Source organism: Zootoca vivipara, chromosome 11, assembly GCF_963506605.1.
Source record: "Zootoca vivipara chromosome 11, rZooViv1.1, whole genome shotgun sequence".
Lineage (NCBI taxonomy): Eukaryota > Metazoa > Chordata > Lepidosauria > Squamata > Lacertidae > Zootoca > Zootoca vivipara.
Genome location: NC_083286.1, coordinates 305,725 through 328,736, shown reverse-complemented (window position 1 = coordinate 328,736; position 23,012 = coordinate 305,725). Strand labels below are relative to the sequence as shown.

At 43.3% G+C, this 23,012-nt stretch overlaps 1 protein-coding gene across 2 annotated transcripts in view; it reads right to left on the bottom strand.

The window, feature by feature from the left end:
• Positions 1-23,012, bottom strand: part of TRPM3 (transient receptor potential cation channel subfamily M member 3) — a 345,307-nt gene that overhangs the window by 111,717 nt on the left and 210,578 nt on the right. For both annotated transcript variants that reach the window (XM_035100060.2, XM_035100062.2), the window contains exons 6-7: positions 19,780-19,951; positions 5,898-6,072 (exon numbers count right to left, since the gene is read on the bottom strand). In XM_035100060.2, the coding sequence (XP_034955951.2) occupies positions 5,898-6,072; positions 19,780-19,951 (347 nt within the window). The remainder of the gene's footprint in view (positions 1-5,897; positions 6,073-19,779; positions 19,952-23,012) is intronic.

Sequence of the window (23,012 nt, the reverse complement as noted above, 5' to 3'; positions counted from 1 at the left end):
CTTTGGCTTGACTAGTGCACAGAGAGTGATTTCCAAAAGTTCTCAGATTTAATCCCTGGCATTTTCAGGCAGGGGTGGTAGACACCCCTGTCTGAAACCTTGGAGAGCCACTCCGTGTAGATAACACTGACCTAGTTGGCCAGTAGCTGGACTTCTTTGGGGGGGGGGGGTAAAGCCAGAGCCAAAAGGGGCCAAAGTTTGCAGTTTTGCAGAATTGTCTGCATCTCTTTCTCTTCACCACCCCTCCCTCACCACCCCTCTCTTAGAAAAAAACACCCCCTACTTAGCACCAAATGCTGGGATAAGTTCTGCTTGTGAAATTCTAAGTAGCTGCCCAGAGCCTCATAATCACTTTGGATCTTCTGAAGGCTATGGCTTGCAGTGTCATTGGTTCCCATATGGACCAAAAGGAAGGGGTATTTGTCGGTGGGTTTTATGATTCCTTGCAGCCGTTCTGTTACATCTTTGATCTTGGCCCCAGGGAAACAGCACACCTCTCGAGACGTCTTGTCAGGCCCACAGATCACTGCTTCTGTACCCCTCAGTAGGGAATCCCCTATCACCACTACACAGGCTTGGTCGGGATTCTTCCATGTGCTGTCCCTTCCAAACACAGATTTATACTTTTCAAAGTAAGTGTCAGAAAACAAGAGCAGTTTCCCTGTTCTTATCAGCCTGCCTCAAGTTCTGTTGCAATTATATACTCACTTATATATACACCATATACTAGAAAAGCAGTAGCAACTCCCAGTTCTGTGATTCTATTCACAGTGGTTTTTCCTGATGAGGTTTGGAAATACAAAACACACACACACACACACACACACACACACACACACACACACACAACACAATACTATTTCATATGCTTTCCCCTTGTCTCTCCATCCTGTTGCTATTTATTTGCACCTCCATAGCAATCCTTTAAAGTCACCACATTAACTTTTCTTTAGAAAGCCTCAGAGGTAGAATTGGATGCTCTGAAAATAACTATATAACTGTGGGTTTCCTTTGTCCCTTTGGTACCATCATGTGTGCAAAAGGAAATATTGCAACAAGATTAGAAGAAAGCAGTGAAAACACATTTTTTGAAATTAAACTGTGCATATATAGGGTGGCAATGACCAGGGCCAGAATAATCCTGGTCAGGCCGCACAGGCCCCAAGTAACCAGAGGGAATCCATTTTATGCAGCCAGTAGAATTCTCTCTATCTCTGTGTTAGCGCAAGAACAACACTTTGCACAAAGATCTAACCACACACAGCACTTCTAAGAAACTCTAGCTAAACCACATTTTGTTCCTTTGTTCCATCCTGTCTAGCATAAACCACAAGAGCACATCCTGTATAAGCTTTGTAATTTACATGGGGGTAGGGAAGTTTTGTTATAAAAGCACTCTGTGTACCGGTATGCCCATGGGTTGGGCAGAATGAGAAACTCATTCTCACTGCCACCATTTATTGCAATAAATGTTTTAATAAATCTGTTTTATAATATGTACAACTGCCTGAGATTTCGTCTGGTCAATTTGGGAAGCCAATCATCCATATTACATTTCTGGTGTCCTTACACATACACACAGAGCTCTTCCTCTCACAACATTTAAAACTTTGTGTCAATGGAACCAAATTGCTGGAAGTTATGCATATCCACATTATTTTTAAAAAATGTTGTGTGCCATTATTCCACATCCAAGATTCAGGTCCTTCAAAGAGCTTTGATCTCTGACATGGACTGGAATGGCACACAGCAATGAATGGGAAGAAAAGCATAGAGATTTTAGAGAAGTGAAGTGTGTCTAATGGTTAAAAGGGACAATGCTTGGAAGACCCATTGATAATATTCATGGAAAATTGGGTGTGTGGGAAAATCCCTTTGATCAGGCATGAAACACTGAAATTGATCACAAATCCAGTTGAAAATGCTCAGTTGTGGATTCACATTTCTCTTCTCTCAAACATATGCATGTGTGTATACACTCAGGTGCATGAACACACATATGTGGCTTATCCACACTTCCTCTGGTCCCACTGCTTCCCCCAGGGAAAACTGCTCTTTTGTGCTCAATCATAGCAAACAGCAATTTGGGTTTTCTCCAAAGGAAAGGGCCCAGGGGAAAACTTATTGGACGTGTGCTTTCTAAGCACAAGACAAGTGGCTCTTCCATTAGCTGGGGCCAGTCCCTGCAGTGTCAGCGACCTGAGACAGATTGGGGCCATTGTAGGCCTGCTCCACCACCAGAAGAGGAATAGGAGCATGAGGTTAGGATATAGCAGCCGGAGGAAAAGAGGCCACTGGCCACCATACTGATCACTAGGCAACCTGCTTCTGGCTGATGGTTCATTCCTACTCTTCTCTCAGTAACCATGATAGTGAGATGCGTAAATAAACAGCAGTGTAAAGAACATGGACAGTTTTCAGGATCCTAAATCTTGAGAGAGAAGGTGGGGGGTGTATACAATGCTCATAGTGTTTGTAGGTAAATTTTTAAAGCATAATGTGCATACCGGTATATATGCATATGTGCGATTGATACACCCACACACCAATATGGCTACAACTATAAAATGAATGCATAATTAAAATACACAATAACAAATCCACAGGGTCATTAAAAGATATTTAATTAAAATATACAATAAAGCAAATAACCAGAAAGCATAGCAATTAAAACAGTTAAAAATCATTAAAACAATAAAACCAGATGCTCCGTTCAGGGGAAAGCTTGCCTAAATAGGTGACTTTTTAGAATGGCAATACCAAGAAGTCCTCTTGTATTTCTTGTATTGCAGAAATGAATCTTTGCCCTTTAAGTTATGGTTATACACTTGACTTTGCTTATGGATTTTGTGCACGTCTGGTATTCTTGGAAGCACTTCCACATCCCAGGAAGAAGCCAACTAGATGAGCATGCATATGTGAAAAGTGTCAGCAATTGTCCAGGAGAGGACCTACTCGTGAGCAGGACCTTGGCAGAGACGCATATCTGACTGGCATGTTCCCTCCCTCCTGGGAGATCGTTCGGGAGCTTTATAAGCATTCTCCAGCCCAAACATCACAGCGACTGGTGTCAGACAAACACCAGCACACTTCACAGATACACAGAGGTTTGTGCAGTTGCGTAACAGACTCAGTAGCACAGCATTTGGCTAAACTAGTTTATTTACACATAACACATGGAGCTCTTCATCATGGCTCCTCCTCTCTCTAGCATCACACAGCAAAGAGAAAGAACAAAGGAACAACAGTCCCACTTAGGAAGACAGTAAGACAAACATCCTGCCTACGTCACATCCACTCTGTGGAATGAAAACACATACAGTCATATGACAGACAACAAACCTATGACTGACTGCACACGGGGAATGCATCTCCCAACACAAAGTTGGAGTGACAGCCTGTTCAGGGGGTGAAAAGGCTATGGCTGGCCCTATATGTTAGAGCAAGGTAAAGGGACCCCTGACCATCAGGTCCAGTCGTGACCAACTCTGGGGTTGCGCGCTCATCTCGCATTATTGGCCGAGGGAGCCGGCGTATAGCTTCCAGGTCATGTGGCCAGCATGACAAAGCCGCTTCTGGCAAACCAGAGCAGCACATGGAAACGCCGTTTACCTTCCCGCTGTAGCAGTTCCTATTTATCTACTTGCATTTTGACGTGCTTTCGAACTGCTAGGTTGGCAGGAGCTGGGACCGAGCAACGGGAGCTCACCCCGTCACAGGGATTCGAACCGCCGACCTTCTGATCAGCAAGCCCTAGGCTCAGTGGTTTAACCACAGCGCCACCTGGGTCCCAGATGTTAGAGCAGGCACCCCCAAACTCCGGCCCTCCAGATGTTTTGGACTACAATTCCCATCTTCCCCGACTACTGGTCCTGTTAGCTAGGGATCATGGGAGTTGTAGGCCAAAACATCTGGAGGGCCACAGTTTGGGGATGCCTGTGTTAGAGGGTAGGTGGCTGTGATTATTTTGGTTGGATAATACAGGGCACTAAAGGTAGGGAAAGGGCCAAGGCAGGGACCAGAGTGGAAGCAACAAAGATACAAACCATGAAGTACGGTAGCTCTGGTTTCATCCTCAAACACCATCTCATCAATCATCCCCTCAAAGACATTTCCCTAGAAACCATGCTCCATTCTCATTCATGTATTAAGTTAGTACCTTTGTGTCTTCCTGCAAGGAGGCAATTAAGGGACTGAAACAAACAGCTTGATACTATTGATTCTAAGCAGAGATGCAACTATCTGAGCTGTGAACAGGACAGGCTCAGGACAGACCAGTGCCTAACAACTAGAAAATATGGTTTGTCTTGGAGAGATATTCTTGAGGATCCTTGAACCTGTAGAGTTGCAGCTGTCTGTCTGTCAACAGACAGAAATATTTAAAATAAAATAAAATAAAAAATATTTATTTGTCTGTGCCTTAGGGGATGAGTGACTGGGGATGATGGCCCCTTATTTATTTCTGGTGTGGTTTTACGGTTTTTTAGTAATTAAGAGATACTTCCTGGTTAATACATTCACTAAAGCAGCAACGTGGATTCATTTCCTCCACAAATGAAATGAATTAAGAATTAAAACATACTTTGTAAAACTTTCATAACATTCTGTCCCAGTACTTATTTTTACATTTTATACTGTTTACAGCTAAAATAGTGTTTTGATTTCAGGCAGGTGATTCAACATCTACAAGGATGTGTTAAGTGATGCAAACATTTTCTTGAAAGGACATAGATGGAATTATAGGAGATGTTCAAATAAAGTGGAAAAGCACAACTGGAAAGTAAATGGCTAGCTCTGAGAAAAAAAAATATTTTCAAGAATCTGTGCCTAAAAGCCTCGTTTTATTATCATTCTAGACAAACAAAGGTTTCATTTGCTTTTTGTGTCATTGCAAAGGTAGGCATGCATTGTGGACACCGGTGGGCATTTTCATGAAGGAGATGACAATGAAGATGGACCTGGCTAATGAATAGAGCAAAACTATTAGATTGAGAAGGAAGAACAGAAGGAGAACTTCATGGACTGGTGCACAATATATTATACTATTTTTTGTTCACTGAAAGCATAGCATCCAACGCTTGCCGGCAATAATCCTAGCTGGGAGTTTCTGCACCAAAGTCACCACAGGTCTCAGGGGATTATAACTCTGCAGGACATCTCTTTAGTGTTTCTAGAGCAAAGGTTTGGCCTTTGGCCATCTTAATTACAGAACTGGATATATCTCATTGCAACACCTTGAACAGTAGGAAGAGAAACACCCACACGCAAAAATGCAGTATTTAGAGAAAGATGTTATTGCATTTGGCTCCACAGAGCAGTAGTGTGGGGCAATAATGGAGCCAGCTGACCTACAAGAATATCAGCAATCCTTAATAACCCAGTTACAGGTAGGTAGCCGTGTTGGTCTGAGTCGAAGCAAAATAAAAAAATTCCTTCAGTAGCACCTTAAAGACCAACTAAGTTTATATTTTGGTATGAGCTTTCGTGTGCATGCACACTTCTTCAGATACCAATAATAACCCAGTTAGCAGAACTGGAAAAGCAACATGTGTATACTATATGGTCAGCAAGAAGTATTATATAAAAAAAATATAAAAGGATGACTCTTTGTGTGAAAATGGTCTTGCGTCAAGCAGTAGTTTTAACCTGCCAGCTACAGTTAAACCTCCAGTCAGGCAGAAGAAAATACCGGTAGATGCATGCATGATATTGACGTCTTCACTGAAGTGATTGTGTAATTATGGGTTATGTGAATGGGCGGTATTGCCCATTAACCATCAGCTATAATGTTTATCCCCAATTAATACTTCTGCTCTTACTGAAATAAATCAACATCAAAATGCAAATGATTCCAAAGAAGGATTTATCTTAAGAAAGTATTCTGGCAAGTGACTCACCCTCCGTCTTCGGAGTACTTGTGACCAAATGCCAGGATGTCAGAGGCCCGCCCGCTGCCATCACAAACTACAACAGGAACTGGAGGAGTGTCACGTAAATATTCAAGGACGATAGAAATTACGTTGGGTCCTCCTTCCACAATAAGAGCCACCACTGGGACACCTTGCCCAATCCCTGTAGAGAAAGAAACAAACAAACAAAACAAAAACAAAGCCAGCAAATCAAAGAAAATACAGGAAACGGAAACCAACTGAAATGATGGACCACACAATTAAGACAAAGTAGCATTATGTGACCATCCTATCCATCTGTATTACACTCCAGATTACCTGCTGTGGAGGAGACGTTGCAAAGGACGGTAAAATGAATTCCTCCACAGTCACTTGGGTGGAATTCGGCCACATCCCCAAACAGCATCTCTGTGAAAAATAATGTCATGCATTTTCCCTACTCCTTCCCCTGCCGCTCTCTTGGCTGCCACTGGGCAACCACTGTTGCAACAGAGTGGACAATGGAAAGATCCGGATGGGGAAGATCCTTTCAGCAGCAGACTTGTGTGTTTCATCATGTGTATTTAGAATTTCACTACAACTTTGATGACTGTTTTTTCTTAAATTAAGGAGATTAGATATTTAGGGACTCAGTTTTCATATGGAACAACAAAATTATCTGCACCATCTTAAATATTAATATATTAAGTACAATGTATGTAAAAGTTACTATAGGTATGAGGACCCAGGTGGTCCCCTGGAGAAGGCGTCCTGGTTTCTAGACACTTCAGAAGGACTGGGCCTGCTAAGTTAGGGCAGCCCATGCCTGCTTAGCTTTGCAAATGTGCTAGCAGTTTTATTGCTGCATGTCTTTTCAAATATGTAAGAAAGACAATTATTCAGAAACATGAAATTCTGAAGGCGAACCGAAATGTTTGCCTCTTATACAAAAACCTTCCATAGTAATAGCTTCTCTTTATTCACATACAGTATTCTATTATTTCCAAAATGCCACTTGACGTGAGGAACATAGAACCTCACTGTGGATGCAGTGGTCTTCTTTCCCAAATAGTATTTTTCTTGATCTGTTATTACAGACCCTTCTGACTTTTAGTTCCACTTATTTGCCTCTGTGAATTTCTGTAGAGATTGCTTTTGCATGCATTGTATTAGGAGCCTTATCCAGTAATTTGTATAGTGCTGAGACCAGGATGCTTCCCTTCCTCCATCCAAAAGTCATTTGCAATTAAATCTTGTCCTGAGGCTCCTGTTTCTTGATATGCTTCAGCTCCCAGGTATTCAGCCTGCACTTCTGCAGGGCACATTACAGTAATTGCAATGTTGACAGCAGCATTTGCAGGGCTTCTGCCGCAGGGACACCTGGCAGCTTGGCTCCCTGGGTAGCCCTCAGAGTGACAAAGTAGTCACCAACGAGTTTGCAGGTGTGTTTGTGTGCATTTTGTTTTTCTTAATGAAGAGTTGTTCCCACAGTTAGATGAAGTGAAGCCTGTCACAGTTACACAATTGCATGCCATGCAAAAAGGGAGACAGCCAAACACTTTCCAGCTGCTCCCTAGCACCAGCTTAAGGCAGCAGATATCACAAAAGTCCTAGGCCTGTTTCTATCATGAATCAGAATGCTGAAGGGAAGGAATCTCCATCCTCTGGATTCCCAATTTTTGCCCTGAAGCAAACATTGTGACAAACCATGGTCCTCTATTATGTTACTGGAGAAAAACCCTAAGACAAACGCTAAAACTAAAAATATCCTATGAATGACACTGTAAAGCCTGCCCATTTTTGCTAGACCTCTCTGCAGCTGTGTATCATTAAATCAGGAATGAGTGGGAGATGCCTCAAAGAGGCTCAGGTTCTGAGATGCTCTGTAGAATGGGATGAAATGGCCCAGAAATATTATTTTAAAAATCAAGCTTACTTTTAAGGATTGGCTGACTGCTTGCTGGAGCTTGAGTTGGACTTAAGTGGTATGGGACTATAGGCAATGGGCCAAAAGATTCAGGAATAAGCTGATTTCAATTAGGCAGTTTTAAAACTTGGGCCATCTTGGCTGTGAGTCCTGGGGGAACTGCTCCCTGCCTTGCTGGCCTTTTCCACCTGCCTGGTAGGGAGGGTTCCTGACTCACTGCAGCTACAAAAGCGAAGGCTGCTGAACAGACATTTGGGTTGGAGTATTGTTTAGGGGTTTCTGTTGCTGATTTATTGTCCTAATTGTTTTAAATGGTTTTTACCTGCTGTTGTGCTTTTAAATTTGGTGTTTTTTGTTTTTGTTTTAATTAAGGGGTGTAAGATGTGTCTGTGAAGAGAGGAGCTGGGGAGAGCAGGTGTGGCCCCAATCCCAGTGGTTCTGAGCAAGGGGAGCTATTGGGGGGGGGTTGATATGACTAGAATCAAAGAGCAGCATGGTAGCCTGGAGAAGAGAAGGTTAAGGGGTGATATGATAGCCATGTTCAAATATATAAAAGGATGTCATATAGAGGAGGGAGAAAGGTTGTTTTCTGCTGCTCCAGAGAAGTGGACACAGAGCAATGGATTCAAGCTACAAGAAAGAAGATTCCACCTAAACATTAGGAAGAACTTCCCGACAGTGAGAGCTGTTTGACAGTGGAATTTGCTGCCAAGGAGTGTGGTGGAGTCTCCTTCTTTGGAGTTCTTTAAGCAGAGGCTTGACAGCCATCTGTCAAGAATGCTTTGATGGTGTTTCCTGCTTGGCAGGGGGTTGGACTGGATGGCCCTTGTGGTCTCTTCCAACTCTATGATTCTATGACTTTCCCCCCAGATCAGCAAATGCATTATATTTTCTGTGGCACGGCTACCTTTAAAATACTCTGTAAATGTATTATCAGAATGACACCCCATACACAGCCAATTCCAAAAGGAAACTCATGACCCCAGGAGTAACTCTGGTGGGACAGCAAGGTGAGGTTCTGGGTGTAGCAGTGAGTCCCTCAGTAGCTGAAGTTTATCAGCTTAGCCAACGGGAGAGGAGGATCTTTAAAGCTGCATGATCCTGTTGCTGATAGGTCACATAATCTCTCTGCCTGTCTGTTATTAGTTCATTGTCTGGATTCAGATCCACACCACACACCCAGGGCCCAGGCGAGGGTACAGAAATGCATCAAATAATGAAGATATTGTGAAAGGAAGATCAGGACATCAGTCAATGAGCATCCAATGCATTTGATGAAGGTGCAATGGTCAGAGAAGATGCTGGTGATGACAGTTGAACGTCCCTTTGCCTTCCCAGCCCCCTTCAGACAGTCTCAGGCATAGGATGACAAAGGGAAGCCCACGAGTCACATGAAGAGGTACTGCAGACACTGTACAGGGCGAGAAGTTGCCACTCAACCTGAAGCTACCCTACATTCTTCTCCATTCATAAAAATAAGCTTAGTTTATAGTCTACCTGAACTGGACTGCAAAATACCATATATTGATGGTAAGCACTTGGCTTTGGCAGACTAATGCCCATTATTCACATCAATATACTTATTTATATGGAGGAGATGGTTGCATATGGAGCATAAAAGGTCATTGGATTAATCCGTAGTCACCTTGGCCATTGAGTCTTCTTGACTCAATGCAATAGTCTAAATTATTCAGACCCCATAATTTCAAACAGTTCTAATAAAGTAAACCAATCTTCCTTTTGTTTTTGTTTTTTAAAATAATATTTATTCAAATCTTCCTTTTGTGACACCAGTGGATGGAAACATTTGAAAGAAAACAAAACTCTCCCAACAAAATCTAGCTGAAACATGCACTTATGCTACCTATTGCTTATTAAGGCTGTATCTACTTAAAAGAGCTACATGAAAGCAGCCTGGACTCTGGACTCTGACAAGCTGAATTCTGCAACCTGTACTAAAATTATGTGGATTGAACAACTTCTGCTTAATGTTGTCTCATATATGTTGTTTTTTGCTGGTCCTGGGAAAGGCAAAACAACTATGCAAGGGCATTTGCAGCCCTTCTGCCTTCTGCCTCCTAAGGTCCTACGTGTGACCACACACTTGCAGACATCATTTCAGTGTTTTAGGAGCTACAAACCTTTAGAAGGAAAGGTTTTAAGTTTCAGGATGTCGAATCCCGCGCCCAGTACCAAATTCTGCATGTGTATTGTGATATGGATTATGGAATCATGGAGTTCACATAGCCCTGATTATAGACATGCTCCATCATTTCCAGGACAATTTGCCAACCACGAAATGACAGCATGCAGCTTTATTTAACATGACCACAGTTTCACATAGGGTGCATCATGAAAAAAACATGCAACTCCTCTCACAAATATATTAATTTTGCAAGGTTTCAATAAATGGTGGTGCCTTAGAATATTAAGGAACTGCTCTTTTCCCCTTTTCAAATAATTTTTATTCGTTTTCCAATCTTGCCAAAATACGAAAACATTGCAAAACCCCCCAAACCCCCCAAAAATAATAATAGTAAAAAAACCAAAAATAAAACCAAAAAATAAAAATAAAAACATCATGTGTTACATTTTACTTAACATTGTTGACTTCCTCGATTCCCCTCTCACTGGGTCCATTTTAGAATTCCATTTAAGCAGTTTCCATCTTATATCTTAATTCTATCTGATACCTTTTATCATTATCTTTCAATTATTCTATTCTAAAAACATCAACTATATTCCACTAATAATTAATCAATTAATCCCAATCAAAAATTTATTTCCCATCCTTCAATCTTCTATTTCTCCCTTTAGCCTAAATTTTATTACCGAAGATTTCCCATAAATTCCAATAGAGATTCTTATATCATAATAGCATTTAACACTTAAAATTAATACAACCCCCCTTCCCCTGGACTCAGGGTCTCCCAGATGTTTCAGCGAGTTCCATAAATCGTTCCAGTTTTGGACCATTCAAATCCATCAATAAAATTTGCATTCCTTAATACCCCTCACTCCACTCCCACTCTATCCCATCCTAACCACCATTCTTCCTTAATCTTCCTCTGCGCTCTCTCCAATTCTTTAAAAATTGATGCACAAAACCATCCAGTTGTATTTCCACTTTCCAGCCCTGTCTCAATTTTCTTTCCCTCTAAATTCTGGCCCCAGTCTGGATCCTGCCCTCCCTCTCTCACAGGGGGGGACATTATTCCACACTGGTTCTTCTGTGAGGACTCCTTGAATCGAACAGGTGTCCTGTCCCCCCCCCCCCTCACTGGGGGAACAATTAAGGAACTGCTTTTGCTTTTATTGGATGTTTTTCAATAAAAGATTGAACAGACATTCATCAAGGATTTTTTTTTAGTTATGGGATAGTCTGTCTTGAGGTCCATCACTATGAAACATTTAGTGTCAGATGTTGCCCTAGCTAATTAGTAATAATAAGAGGGATAGTTTGACACTAACCAGCTGCAGGTAGAAGTACTTTTATTTTTCACACAGCAGTTTAACTGTTTCAAATGCTTTTTCAAGGTTATTTCGTTCCCTTATCTTCCTTTACATCACAAACTTATGAAGACAACGCTTAAAAAATTATTTTGAATGTGCTATTTGTTCTCTATTTTCCACCAGCTGTTCTAAAGAGAAATGTAATAGCTGCTTTTTACAGAGAACAAAGAACAGTATTCACACAGGAAAGCTGCATGTCTGCTGGTTGGTTTCTGATTTACTGTATGATTATTAGGTTAGGTACTAAAAGTTATGATCCACAATTTTATTCCCACAGAAACTTACACCTATACACTCTCCAATTCTTTGTAGTTCTCGCTCGTTCTTTCTACAAAGCAAGAAATCAATGTTAAGTGTAAAAAAGAAATAGCTATTATAAATACTAACATAATTAGTGGCTTGGTCTTAAGAAAAGCTGAGCAACCCAAACTCTGCTTGGTGCTGGGGGCGGAGAATGTGTCTGCCACAATATAATGGGCTAAATAAGAACATTTCGCTAATATTGCCATGGAGTTATATCACCCTGAAATCAGATAATTTTGTGTGAATGTTTTGTACTATGGTGCATAGATCTCTGAAATTACTGGGCACATCACTGCCAAGTTTGCTCCAAGTGCCAAAGAGCAGCTACTCAGTCTCATTTAAATATTGTATCCCTGATGAGGTGATTTAACATATACATAGGAAGTCAGTTTTCCAATATCAAAGGCCAGTTCTGGTGTAATCAGGATTCAAACATTGCTTTGTAAAGGAAAAATGCAGGGTGACAAAAGGACTAAAGCAAAAAATAGCACAGCTTACTGAAACAGAAGGGTAAAGTTTGTAAACTTGTTTCCATTATTATCTCTGCAATTCTGGATGTCAGTTATCTTTCTTCTAACATACAAGGGATATTCATTTTTGATGCTGTTATACCCTCATCCATGACTCTGGAGGTGAGAGGAGGGACTGAAAATGGCAAAGACCCCTAGAAGCTAGAGTGCTATTTGCTAAGAGTCGCATGACAGTCTACTGAGAGATTCCCATCTAGTAAGATTTAGGCCACCCCAGAGTAGAACATTTTCATCAAAATAGCACCCCTTAAATAGAGTGATGTAACTTCCCCATTCACTTAAAAGGGGGCACCAGTCTGTGGGGGCTAAACCTGCTCCTAACCAAGCTCAGCGACTGAGATAAGGGGATTCCTCAGCTATTACCCAGATTGTGGCACAAAGTGGGAATTACTGGGAATCAATTTTGAGGGCTCACCAAACTATAGAAACAAAGTGGGGGGGGGCAGCATTCCAAGGAACTACTGACTCAGCTATGCAAAAGCCTGGGGGGGGGGGGAAGAAATACAATGCACATTATTTGGAAAGGTCTACCTTGTAGACCTTTGACCAAACTGCGGGAGGCAGTGCAAGACAGGAGTGCCTGGCGTGCTCTGGTCCATGGGGTCACGAAGAGTCGGACACGACTAAACGACTAAACAACACAACAACAACCTTGTTGGCTGGGTGATATCTCCTGCATTCCAGGGGACACAGTTTGATCTTCATTGACAGAGTTGTAAAGTAGAATAAAGAAATGGCAAATATTGAAAACTCTGTACCCTGGTCACACATTATCACATGTGTTTGCACAGAGTATGATAATACATGAAGCGGATGGGTGTGCACACCCAATACTTTGTTGTTGTTGTTTAGTCGTTTAGTCGTGTCCGACTCTTCGTGACCCCATGGACCATAGCATGCCAGGCACCCCTGTCTTGCACTGCCTCCCGCAGTTTGGTCAAACTCATGTTCATAGCTTCGAGAACACTGTCCAACCATCTTGTCCTCTGTCGTCCCCTTCTCCTAGTGCCCTCAATCTTTCCCAACATCAGGGTCTTTTCCAAGGATTCTTCTCTTCTCATGAGGTGGCCAAAGTATTGGAGCCTCAGCTTCACGATCTGTCCTTCCAGGGAGCACTCAGGGCTGATTTCCTTAAGAATGGATAGGTTTGATCTTCTTGCAGTCCATGGGACTCTCAAGAGTCTCCTCCAGCACCATAATTCAAAAGCATCAATTCTCCGGCGATCAGCCTTCTTTATGGTCCAGCTCTCACTTCCATACATCACTACTGGGAAAACCATAGCTTTAACTATACGGACCTTTGTCGGCAAGGTGATGTCTCTGCTTTTTAAGATGCTGTCTAGGTTTGTCATTGCTTTTCTCCCAAGAAGCAGGCGTCTTTTAATTTCGTGACTGCTGTCACCATCTGCAGTGATCAAGGAGCCCAAGAAAGTAAAATCTCTCACTGCCTCCATTTCTTCCCCTTCTATTTGCCAGGAGGTGATGGGACCAGTGGCCATGATCTTGGTTTTTTTGATGTTGAGCTTCAGACCATATTTTGCGCTCTCCTCTTTCACCCTCATTAAAAGGTTCTTTAATTCCTCCTCACTTTCTGCCATCAAGGTTGTGTCATCTGCATATCTGAGGTTGTTGATATTTCTTCCGGCAATCTTAATTCCGGCTTGGGATTCATCTAGTCCAGCCTTTCGCATGATGAATTCTGCATATAAATTAAATAAGCAGGGAGACAATATACAACCTTGTCGTACTCCTTTCCCAATTTTGAACCACTCAGTTGTTCCATATCCAGTTCTAACTGTAGCTTCTTGTCCCACATAGAGATTTCTCAGGAGACAGATGAGGTGATCAGGCACTCCCATTTCTTTAAGAACTTGCCATAGTTTGCTGTGGTCGACACAGTCAAAGGCTTTTGCATAGTCAATGAAGCAGAAGTAGACGTTTTTCTGGAACTCTCTAGCTTTCTCCATAATCCAGCGCATGTTTGCTATTTGGTCTCTGGTTCCTCTGCCCTTTCGAAATCCAGCTTGCACTTCTGGGAGTTCTCGGTCCACATACTGCTTAAGCCTGCCTTGTAGAATTTTAAGCATAACCTTGCTAGCGTGTGAAATGAGCGCAATTGTGCGGTAGTTGGAGCATTCTTTTGCACTGCCCTTCTTTGGAATTGGGATGTAGACTGATCTTCTCCAATCCTCTGGCCATTGCTGAGTTTTCCAAACTTGCTGGCATATTGGGTGTAGCACCTTAACAGCATCATCTTTTAAAATTTTAAATAGTTCAGCTGGAATATCATCACTTCCACTGGCCTTGTTATTAGCAGTGCTTTCTAAGGCCCATTTGACTTCACTCTCCAAGATGTCTGGCTCAAGGTCAGCAACCACACTACCTGGGGTGTACGAGACCTCCATATCTTTCTGGTATAATTCCTCTGTGTATTCCTGCCACCTCTTCTTGATGTCTTCTGCTTCTGTTAGGTCCTTACCACTTTTGTCCTTGATTATGGTAATCTTTGTACGAAATGTTCCTTTCATATCTCCAATTTTCTTGAACAGATCTCTGGTTTTCCCCATTCTATTGTTTTCCTCTATTTCTTTGCATTGCTCATTTAAGAAGACCCTCTTGTCTCTCCTTGCTGTTTTTTGGAAATCTGCATTCAGTTTCCTGTATCTTTCCCTATCTCCCTTGCATTTTGCTTGCCTCCTCTCCTCCGCTATTTGTAAGGCCTCGTTGGACAGCCATTTTGCTTTCTTGCATTTCCTTTTCCTTGGCATGGTTTTCGTTGCTGCCTCCTGTATAATGTTACGAGCCTCCATCCATAGTTCTTCAGGCACTCTGTCCACCAAATCTAAATCCTTAAACCTGTTCCTCACTTCCACTGTGTATTCATAAGGGATTTGATTCAGATTGTATCTTACTGGCCCAGTGGTTTTTCCTACTTTCTTCAGTTTAAGCTGAAATTTTGCTATAAGAAGCTGATGATCTGAGTTACAGTCAGCTCCAGGTCTTGTTTTTGCTGACTGTATAGAGCTTCTCCATCTTTGGCTGCAGAGAATATAATCAATCTGATTTCGATGCTGCCCATTTGGTGATATCCATGTGTAGATTCGTCTCTTGTGTTGTTGGAAGAGAGTGTTTGTGATGACCAGCTTGTTCTCTTGACAGAACTCTATTAGCCTTTGCCCTGCTTCATTTTGAACTTCAAGGCCAAACTTGCCAGTTGTTCCTTTTATCTCTTGATTCCCTACTTTAGCATTCCAATCCCCTGTAATGAGAAGAACATCCTTCTTTGGTGTCATTTCTAGAAGGTGTTGTAGGTCTTCATAGAATTGGTCAATTTCACTTTCTTCAGCACCGGTAGTTGGTGCATAAACTTGGATTACCGTCATGTTAAAAGGTCTGCCTTGGATTCGTATCGAGATCATTCTGTCATTTTTGAGATTGCATCCCATTACAGCTTTTGCCACTCTTTTGTTGACTATGAGGGCCACTCCATTTCTACTACAGGATTCTTGCCCACAGTAGTAGATATGATAGTCACCCGAACTGAATTCGCTCATTCCCTTCCATTTTAGTTCACTGATGCCCAGGATGTCGATATTTGTTCTTGTCATCTCATTTTTGACCACATCCAGCTTACCTCCATTCATGGTTCTTACATTCCAGGTTCCTATGCAATATTTTTCTTTACAGCATCGGACTTTCCTTTCACTTCCACCCAATACACACACATGCAAAATGGCAATTTACCCAGGTCAGCTAAACAGCTTGAGAGTCCCTGGGCAGCCTACTCCAAAGATTCATACAAAAGGAATAAAATGCTCTATGTAAAAATCAACCTGGGGAGAACGGCCCTCAAATGTAAGAAATGTATTTGCTAATAGAGCAGAATAGCGTTCATATTTTCATGCAGATAATTCTTAATTTGTAGAATTTTCTTGCTTTTACAATAATAATGAATCAGTTACTTTTAACTGACAATGATCATCAAGCAAAAACTGGATAAAAGATCAGCTGCAAACAAACACCCCTTACTGATTTTATATCTAAACAAGATTAGTTCATTCCAAGCTTACTTCTGGAACAGATGCAAAATCCAGACACAATGAAGTTATTTAGTCAGGTCTCTGGAGCACTGGTTCTAAACAAAGTCAAATGATAACATCTGTAGCCTATGATTCTGATTTAGGAACAGTGTTCACAATTAAAAGGAAATGTAACTAGCAAGCAGGTTCACCATACAGAATTTGTCCCTGGAAGCAATTATTTAGTTATAAGTTCAAAACAACACTTTGCTGGGATAACATGAATGTTTATGATACTGTGATATTATTACAAACTATATAGTTTATGTATTGTTTTTATTAGGAATCTACACAAGATTTCAGATTTAAAGATTCTGTTCTCTCACCTACCCTGACACTCAGCTCATCTTAGATGCAACTTGCAAAGCTCAATAAGACCTTCTTGCCCCACACTGCTACTCTCTGTGTACCCAGAGTGGTTCAGTGGAAATGCTCAAGTACATTCAACATAGTGACAAATATTAATTAGATCTAGGTGAGAAAGTAATAAGTATTCAACCAGCTGGGAATTGAGGGAGGGGAGAGACTATGGGTTGTATGTATCCAATGTAGCACTATGTTAAAGTCACTTAGTGGTATAATTGTTATACCAGCAGAACTTTGTTGTGCAAAAAATGCATAAGCAGGCTGCTGGTGACTTTGTTACACAGTAGATTGCACAATCTGTTTTACAGTGAGTTTCTGCTAGCATAACATTTGCACTGGATTCCTGTTGTGCAGCAGTAACCTCCCCCCCCCCCGTCCAATAGTACAATAGCCTTTGTGCTACCAAACAGAAAACACTGGCTACAGTCCTATAAGAAAAATGCACTGACTTGCTCTCACCCACGTCTTATTTTCAGATTCCCAAACACAGGAAAGGCCATGATTCATCAAAGACTAGCTAGTTCCTAGCCAAGTTTCTGTAGCCACTCAGCCTGGTCCCCATTCTGCGGGGTGCAGTGATTGCTGCAGATATTTTTTTCTGAGCCTTACCAGGATAGAACATAAGAGCATTAAAATGTCCTGCTGGATCAAGCCAAAGACCCATCTAGTCCAGCACCCTGTTCTCACAGCAGTCAACCAGATGCCCAAGGGAAGCCTGCAGGCAGGCAATGAATGCAACAGCACTCTCCCAACTTGTGATTCTCAACAGCTGCCATTCGAGGCCTCCTGGCTCCAACAGTGGCGGCAGAACCATTGTGCCTACAGTTTGCAGCCTCACATTACCTTATCTCTGATCTGAAGTGCTGTTTGCTCACACTGTGGTTGAGAATGCAAATGATGATCCCCTCACCTGACACAAAAATACATTTCCCTGATCTACTCAAAGGGGACAGAGAGCCAGTCAAATGTTTTTCTCTTGCTTGCTTGAATATTTTCCCAGCACAAGAGCAATGTTTTAACATGTTAGGCATTGTAAGCAAAGTAGAGATTAGAACGTCTCACTTTGGAAAGTGCATTACAGAGAGTATTTGAGTGGCGTCACACATCATTTTGAAGGTCAGTAGTCAAGACCAGACAACTTTAGTAATAAAGGAACCATGGTTGCTTTAGTTTTAGCATGGAATTCTCTATAGATAGTCTGCTGATAATGCATTTATTTGGCTATGAAATAGTCTGTGAAATCAGGCATATCCAGCTAAGATAGAATATATACTTGCAGTATGTAATATTATCACCTTTCAAGAATAAGTGCAATATGAGGAATGTAAATTCAGCCAAGCCTATTCAGAAATGAGAAAAGTAAGTGGATTCATTCCAATTTTCAACAGTACTGAATCTAGTACATGCCAGAATGCAATGTGTAGAAATGTCACATTCACTCTTAGCAGCGTCTCCCCAGCTGTACACTATCCAAATATCCCAAGTCAAAATGTAAAGCATTTTCACCCAATCAAGCAATATCTGCTCTCTAACATTGGGAGTAAATACTGAAATGGCAGAGATTCCACCCCCATTCCCACATCGAGAACACAGTAGACAAATTTAAGAGCCACAAGAAAATACATGACAGTAAAATTAAACAGAAGTGTGTTCCCCTTTTGAGAAAAAAAATGAGGTGCTGGTATTCATTTCTTGATACATGTGCAGTGGGTGCCAGCATGAAATGGGTTTCATGGGCAGCAAAAAAAGAGGCATCAGTACTCTATACTGCTAGTACTGACCCCCCCCAAGCCCCCAGTCTTCTACTGGCTCAACAACAAGAAGGGAACACAGTTTATCTCCTGGCCTAATCAGGGAAGGGAAGGGGAGTCAGGAAAGAACTCCTATCACCATTAGCAACTACCTCTTTGGAGTTCTGTGACAACCATAGGGTTAAAGAAATAGTTCTGAGATAGTGAGAATTATTTTGCAAAAACTAGAAGAAACTATTATTCAGCGGCATACTGCAGCCACTATAACTGGTAGCTTATGTAGCCAGAGCGTCTTAGTTTTTAAATGGGTGCTTAACTTTTGAGTGACTTTAGTTTCTGTTGTATTTATGTAAGTTTTTGATTTACAGTTTTATGTTTAATTGTTTATTTGAACCGTCTTTTCTTGTCTATTTGTAAACCCCTCCAAAAACTTTATATGGGGTATAAAAGGCAGGGCCCAATTCCCTTTAAACCCAGCATGAGTTTGTGGGCAAGCCAAACTCAAGGCTTGCTGGAAGGAGTAGAGTTTAGAGAAGATGGATCTCTGGCTGAGCTTTACTGGCTGAAGTCTCTCATAGAATCATAGAATCTTAGAGTTGGAAGGGACCCAAGGGTCATCTAGTCCAACCCCTGCAATGCAGGAATCTCAGCTAAAGCATCCACGGCAGATGGCCACCACCAGTGCAAGTCCTCCATCCTGACTCAGCTGAAGCTGGGTCAAGTCCTGAAAGTCCAACAGTTCTTGTTTTATATATTATTGGTGGGAATCAAACATTAACCCTTGCTGACAGACCAGATGACAGCAAGACTCACAGGGTGGGGTGGGCAAATGAAAAGGGCTAGTGGGCTATCTAGCTTTCCCAAACAAGGGAAAGAGTGAACTGGCTTTCCCAGACCATTCAAATACTGCTCTGATAACAAGGTCCACTCCTGCCTTTCCTCTGAAGTATGGCTGCCTGAAACAGAGCATCAGCCACAGGCAGAAGGCATGGAAGGATGCCTTCACTGGTGAGGCCTGTCTTTTGACCTCATGACAAGTGGATTCCTAAACCTGGGCACTTCACAAAGTGACCCAAAGCTGGAAAAGAACAGCTTGAACATTTCCATAGTCTTTTTGGCTCCTGAGCACTGTCACATTCTGCTTTTTTCAGTTGTTTACCATTCCATTGCCTGCCAATCTTCTCCTGCCAAGATGCTCCTAGCTTTTAGCTACACATAGCACCATCACCTTTTCCTCCCTATCATCTGCTAAACTTACTCCGCCTCTTTGGATTGCCATTTAGAATTTTGATTGTGAACCTGCCTGTATAATATTGTGGCCTGATCCTGATCCTAATGAAACTCTTTACTGAGGCCTGATGATGATGAACAGATATACCCCAGTGCGCAGTTATAGAACAATGTAGAAAGCAGGCTGCTCACTTGTATTTATCTTCTGAAGTGAGATGTGCTTTTCCAGCTGTCTGCGAAGTTTCACTTCCGCACCATATTTTCCCGTGGTCCCATTATCGGCTAGTATAAAGTGAGAATGCATACTGTTGAGTACCGTCAGCTTACTCATCGGATTGGACATTGTTTGGTATGGCCGTACCACCTGTATATCAGAGGGGGGAAAGAAGAGAAGGCAAGCATGCTATGAAATTCCTGATAAAGGATGTTCTAGAGGTAATTCGTTGGTAACAAGCTACTGAAACAATTTTTGCCAGTACTTGCAAAATTCAATATATGAATATTTGTTTTCTCACTATAAAAAGAGTTTTTTAAGACATTTGGAAATTTAGAGCTGTACATATGAGATCATATCTTGTACATATCTGTACATATCTTGTTAGAAATATCAGCACTTGCATTATTCATTTGTTGACCTGCAGTAATAACTATATTTAATTATGGAATGAACTTACGAATAAACACACGTGAAATGGACACAGATTAGAAAAAAAACATATCTGTCCCTCCCTACGTCAGATCAAGGCAAGGTGTTTTTCAAACTGCTCAACAGGGGGTTCAAACTGAGTCTTGTGGTTAGTGCCCCCCTTACTAACTGCTACTCTCCAAATTGTTTGCCCGAATTGTTCATAATTGTGAGGGACAGGGGATATCGCGAAGTCCCTCCCCTCCTGAGTTCAAGCCCGTCCCCGAGCAAAGGGGAAAGCAGGGAGAGTTCCGATTCCAGTGGGGAAGCAGGAAGTCGTGTCCGAGGCTCAGGCAAGGTAGAGGAGCCAGGGTCCCAGGTGGGACAGGAAGGGGCAAGTAAGGGGGGAAGACCCATCCCCCCAACTCCAGAATTACGCAGGAAGAGGAGGGGCAAGAGGATGGGTCTGCCAAAGCTTTTGTGTTGGAGAAAGACGCGCCAAAAGCCATTAGGAGGTTCTGAAACCGACTGACAACATCGCTCCGTGTAAATAGCAATGACTTGAGCACTGTAAATACGCAGCACCAATAAAAGAATAAAATGCAGAGCTGCGTAGCGTCGTTACTCTGAAGTAGTCCACTCCGGCCACTGTGACAGCAACCTCCTAATCATTTTTGGGCTACTTTGGAGTTGCCGGGATGAGCGTGTCAGAGGCGGAGAAGTGGCGGCAGATCGCTGAGCAAGCCCAGCTAGAACTGCAACAGCTGTCGCTGCAGGCGCAGGGAGAATTGAAGGCAGCTAAAGAGGAGACTAAGAAGGTCCAGGACGACCGGCTACAACTTGCGGAACAGGTGAGAGAGCTCCAGGAAAAAGAGCAGCATTTAAGGGCGGTGGCGGTAGACCTCCAAAACAAGCTGGATGCAGAGAAAAACAAGGCGGGAGGGGCACCCCAAGTCCAAGTGCTGCCAGGAAGGAGAGCCGGGACCCTAGTAAGCAAGTTCAATGGAGACCCGAAGGAGTTTCAGGGCTTTGAGACTGAGATTGTGTATGCTCTTGAGCTGCACCACGATGAGTTCCCTGATGATGAGCACAGAGTAGCGTTTATTGTGGAGCACCTTACAGGGGCGGCCAGGGAGTGGCTAAGACCGTTAATTGCAACAAGGAATCCTTGCATGAAGAATGTCAAACTATTTCTAGAAGGTTTGAAAACGATGTATTCGTCCGATAGTCATATGGACCAGACTAAGGAGGAACTTCATAATTTACGCCAAGGAAATATGACAGTTCGCGCGTATTGGGCGAAATTCACCATGCTGGTGCACAGATTGGGGTGGGATCTGGAGTCTGCCCCAATGCAAGCGGCGTTTTACTTGGGGTTGCATGAGGAGGTGAAGGATGAGCTCTCGAGAGGTCCAAAGCCCAGTAATATGGATCAACTGAGCAAAGCGGCTCTGGCGGTGGGGGTGAGGCAGGAATCCAGATGGAGCGACAAGCAAGCAACGCGCGCAAAGCGGGCTTGGTTCCCACGGTCGCAGGAGAAGCCACTCCCTCAACAACCCTTTCAAGCCACGCCTGGGGCCAGTCAGGACCAGGAACCCATGCAGATTGATAGCGCGCGCGCGCGGGCTTTTCAAACCCCAGCGGCGCCAAGACGCAAGGAGGGAAGGGGTGGGAATTGCTTTCTCTGCAACTCCCCCCAGCATCTCGTCAGAGACTGCCCACATCGCAGGGAGTGGCAAGGAAAGGCGGGAACGGTTGTGCCCTCCCCCACTGACGCAGCACCACAGCAGGGAAACGGGAAAGCCTGGCTGCAGGAGACAAGGGGCGGCAGCCAGGCACAGTCAGCAGACAACAGCCCCAGCCCACCCACCCGCACAGAGAGGAGCAGAGCCAGCCCACCCCTCCCAGAGCAGGAGTGGTTCTAGAAGTGACGCTCACGCTCCCAAATGGCTATCCATTGACGGTCCTCGCCCTAATTGACAGTGGTGCCTCAGCCAACTTCTTCTCGAGAAACTTTGCAGAAGAGCACCAGATCCAGCTTCTGCAGCTGGATTTTCCTCTGCACGTGGCAACCATTGACGGCAGAGAGCTGCTGGGAGGGGCCATCACTCATCAAACCCCCCCCATGAGAATGACGGTTGGAAGGCACTCAGAGACACTGGCATTCAACGTCACCACCATCTCAGACCCCCCAATCGTTTTGGGCATGAGCTGGCTGGCGCGCCACGACCCCTCCATAAGTTGGCATCAGAGATGCATCACTTTTGGATCGGACTTTTGCCTGGAACATTGCATGCAGCACCAACCAGGGGAGGGGCCTCCGATAGCCACGGTGGCCACCATGCACGTCAAAGGGGGTGAGGCGATACCCAAACCATACTGGGACCTGCAGGAGGTCTTCAGTGAAGCGGAGTCCGACCACCTGCCCCCACACAGGCCTTTTGACTGCCAGATCAACCTGGTGCCTGGGGCAACTATACCCCCAGCCAAGCTGTACGCCATGTCAGACCAGGAACTGGAGGATCTGCGCGCTTTTATCGACAAGAACCTCAAGCGGGGGTTCATCAGAGAAAGCAAGGCAGCAGGGGGCAGCCCGGTCTTCTGGGTGGACAAGAAAGACACGCAACAGCGCCGTCTTGTGGTGGATTTTAGACGGCTGAATTCGGTGACAGAGCCAGTGGCTTTCCCCATGCCCAGAGTGGATGATCTCCTGACAGCGGCACGCAGAGGCAAGATTTTCACCAAGCTAGACCTGAGGGGGGCGTACAACTTGATCAGGATCCGGGAAGGCGATGAGTGG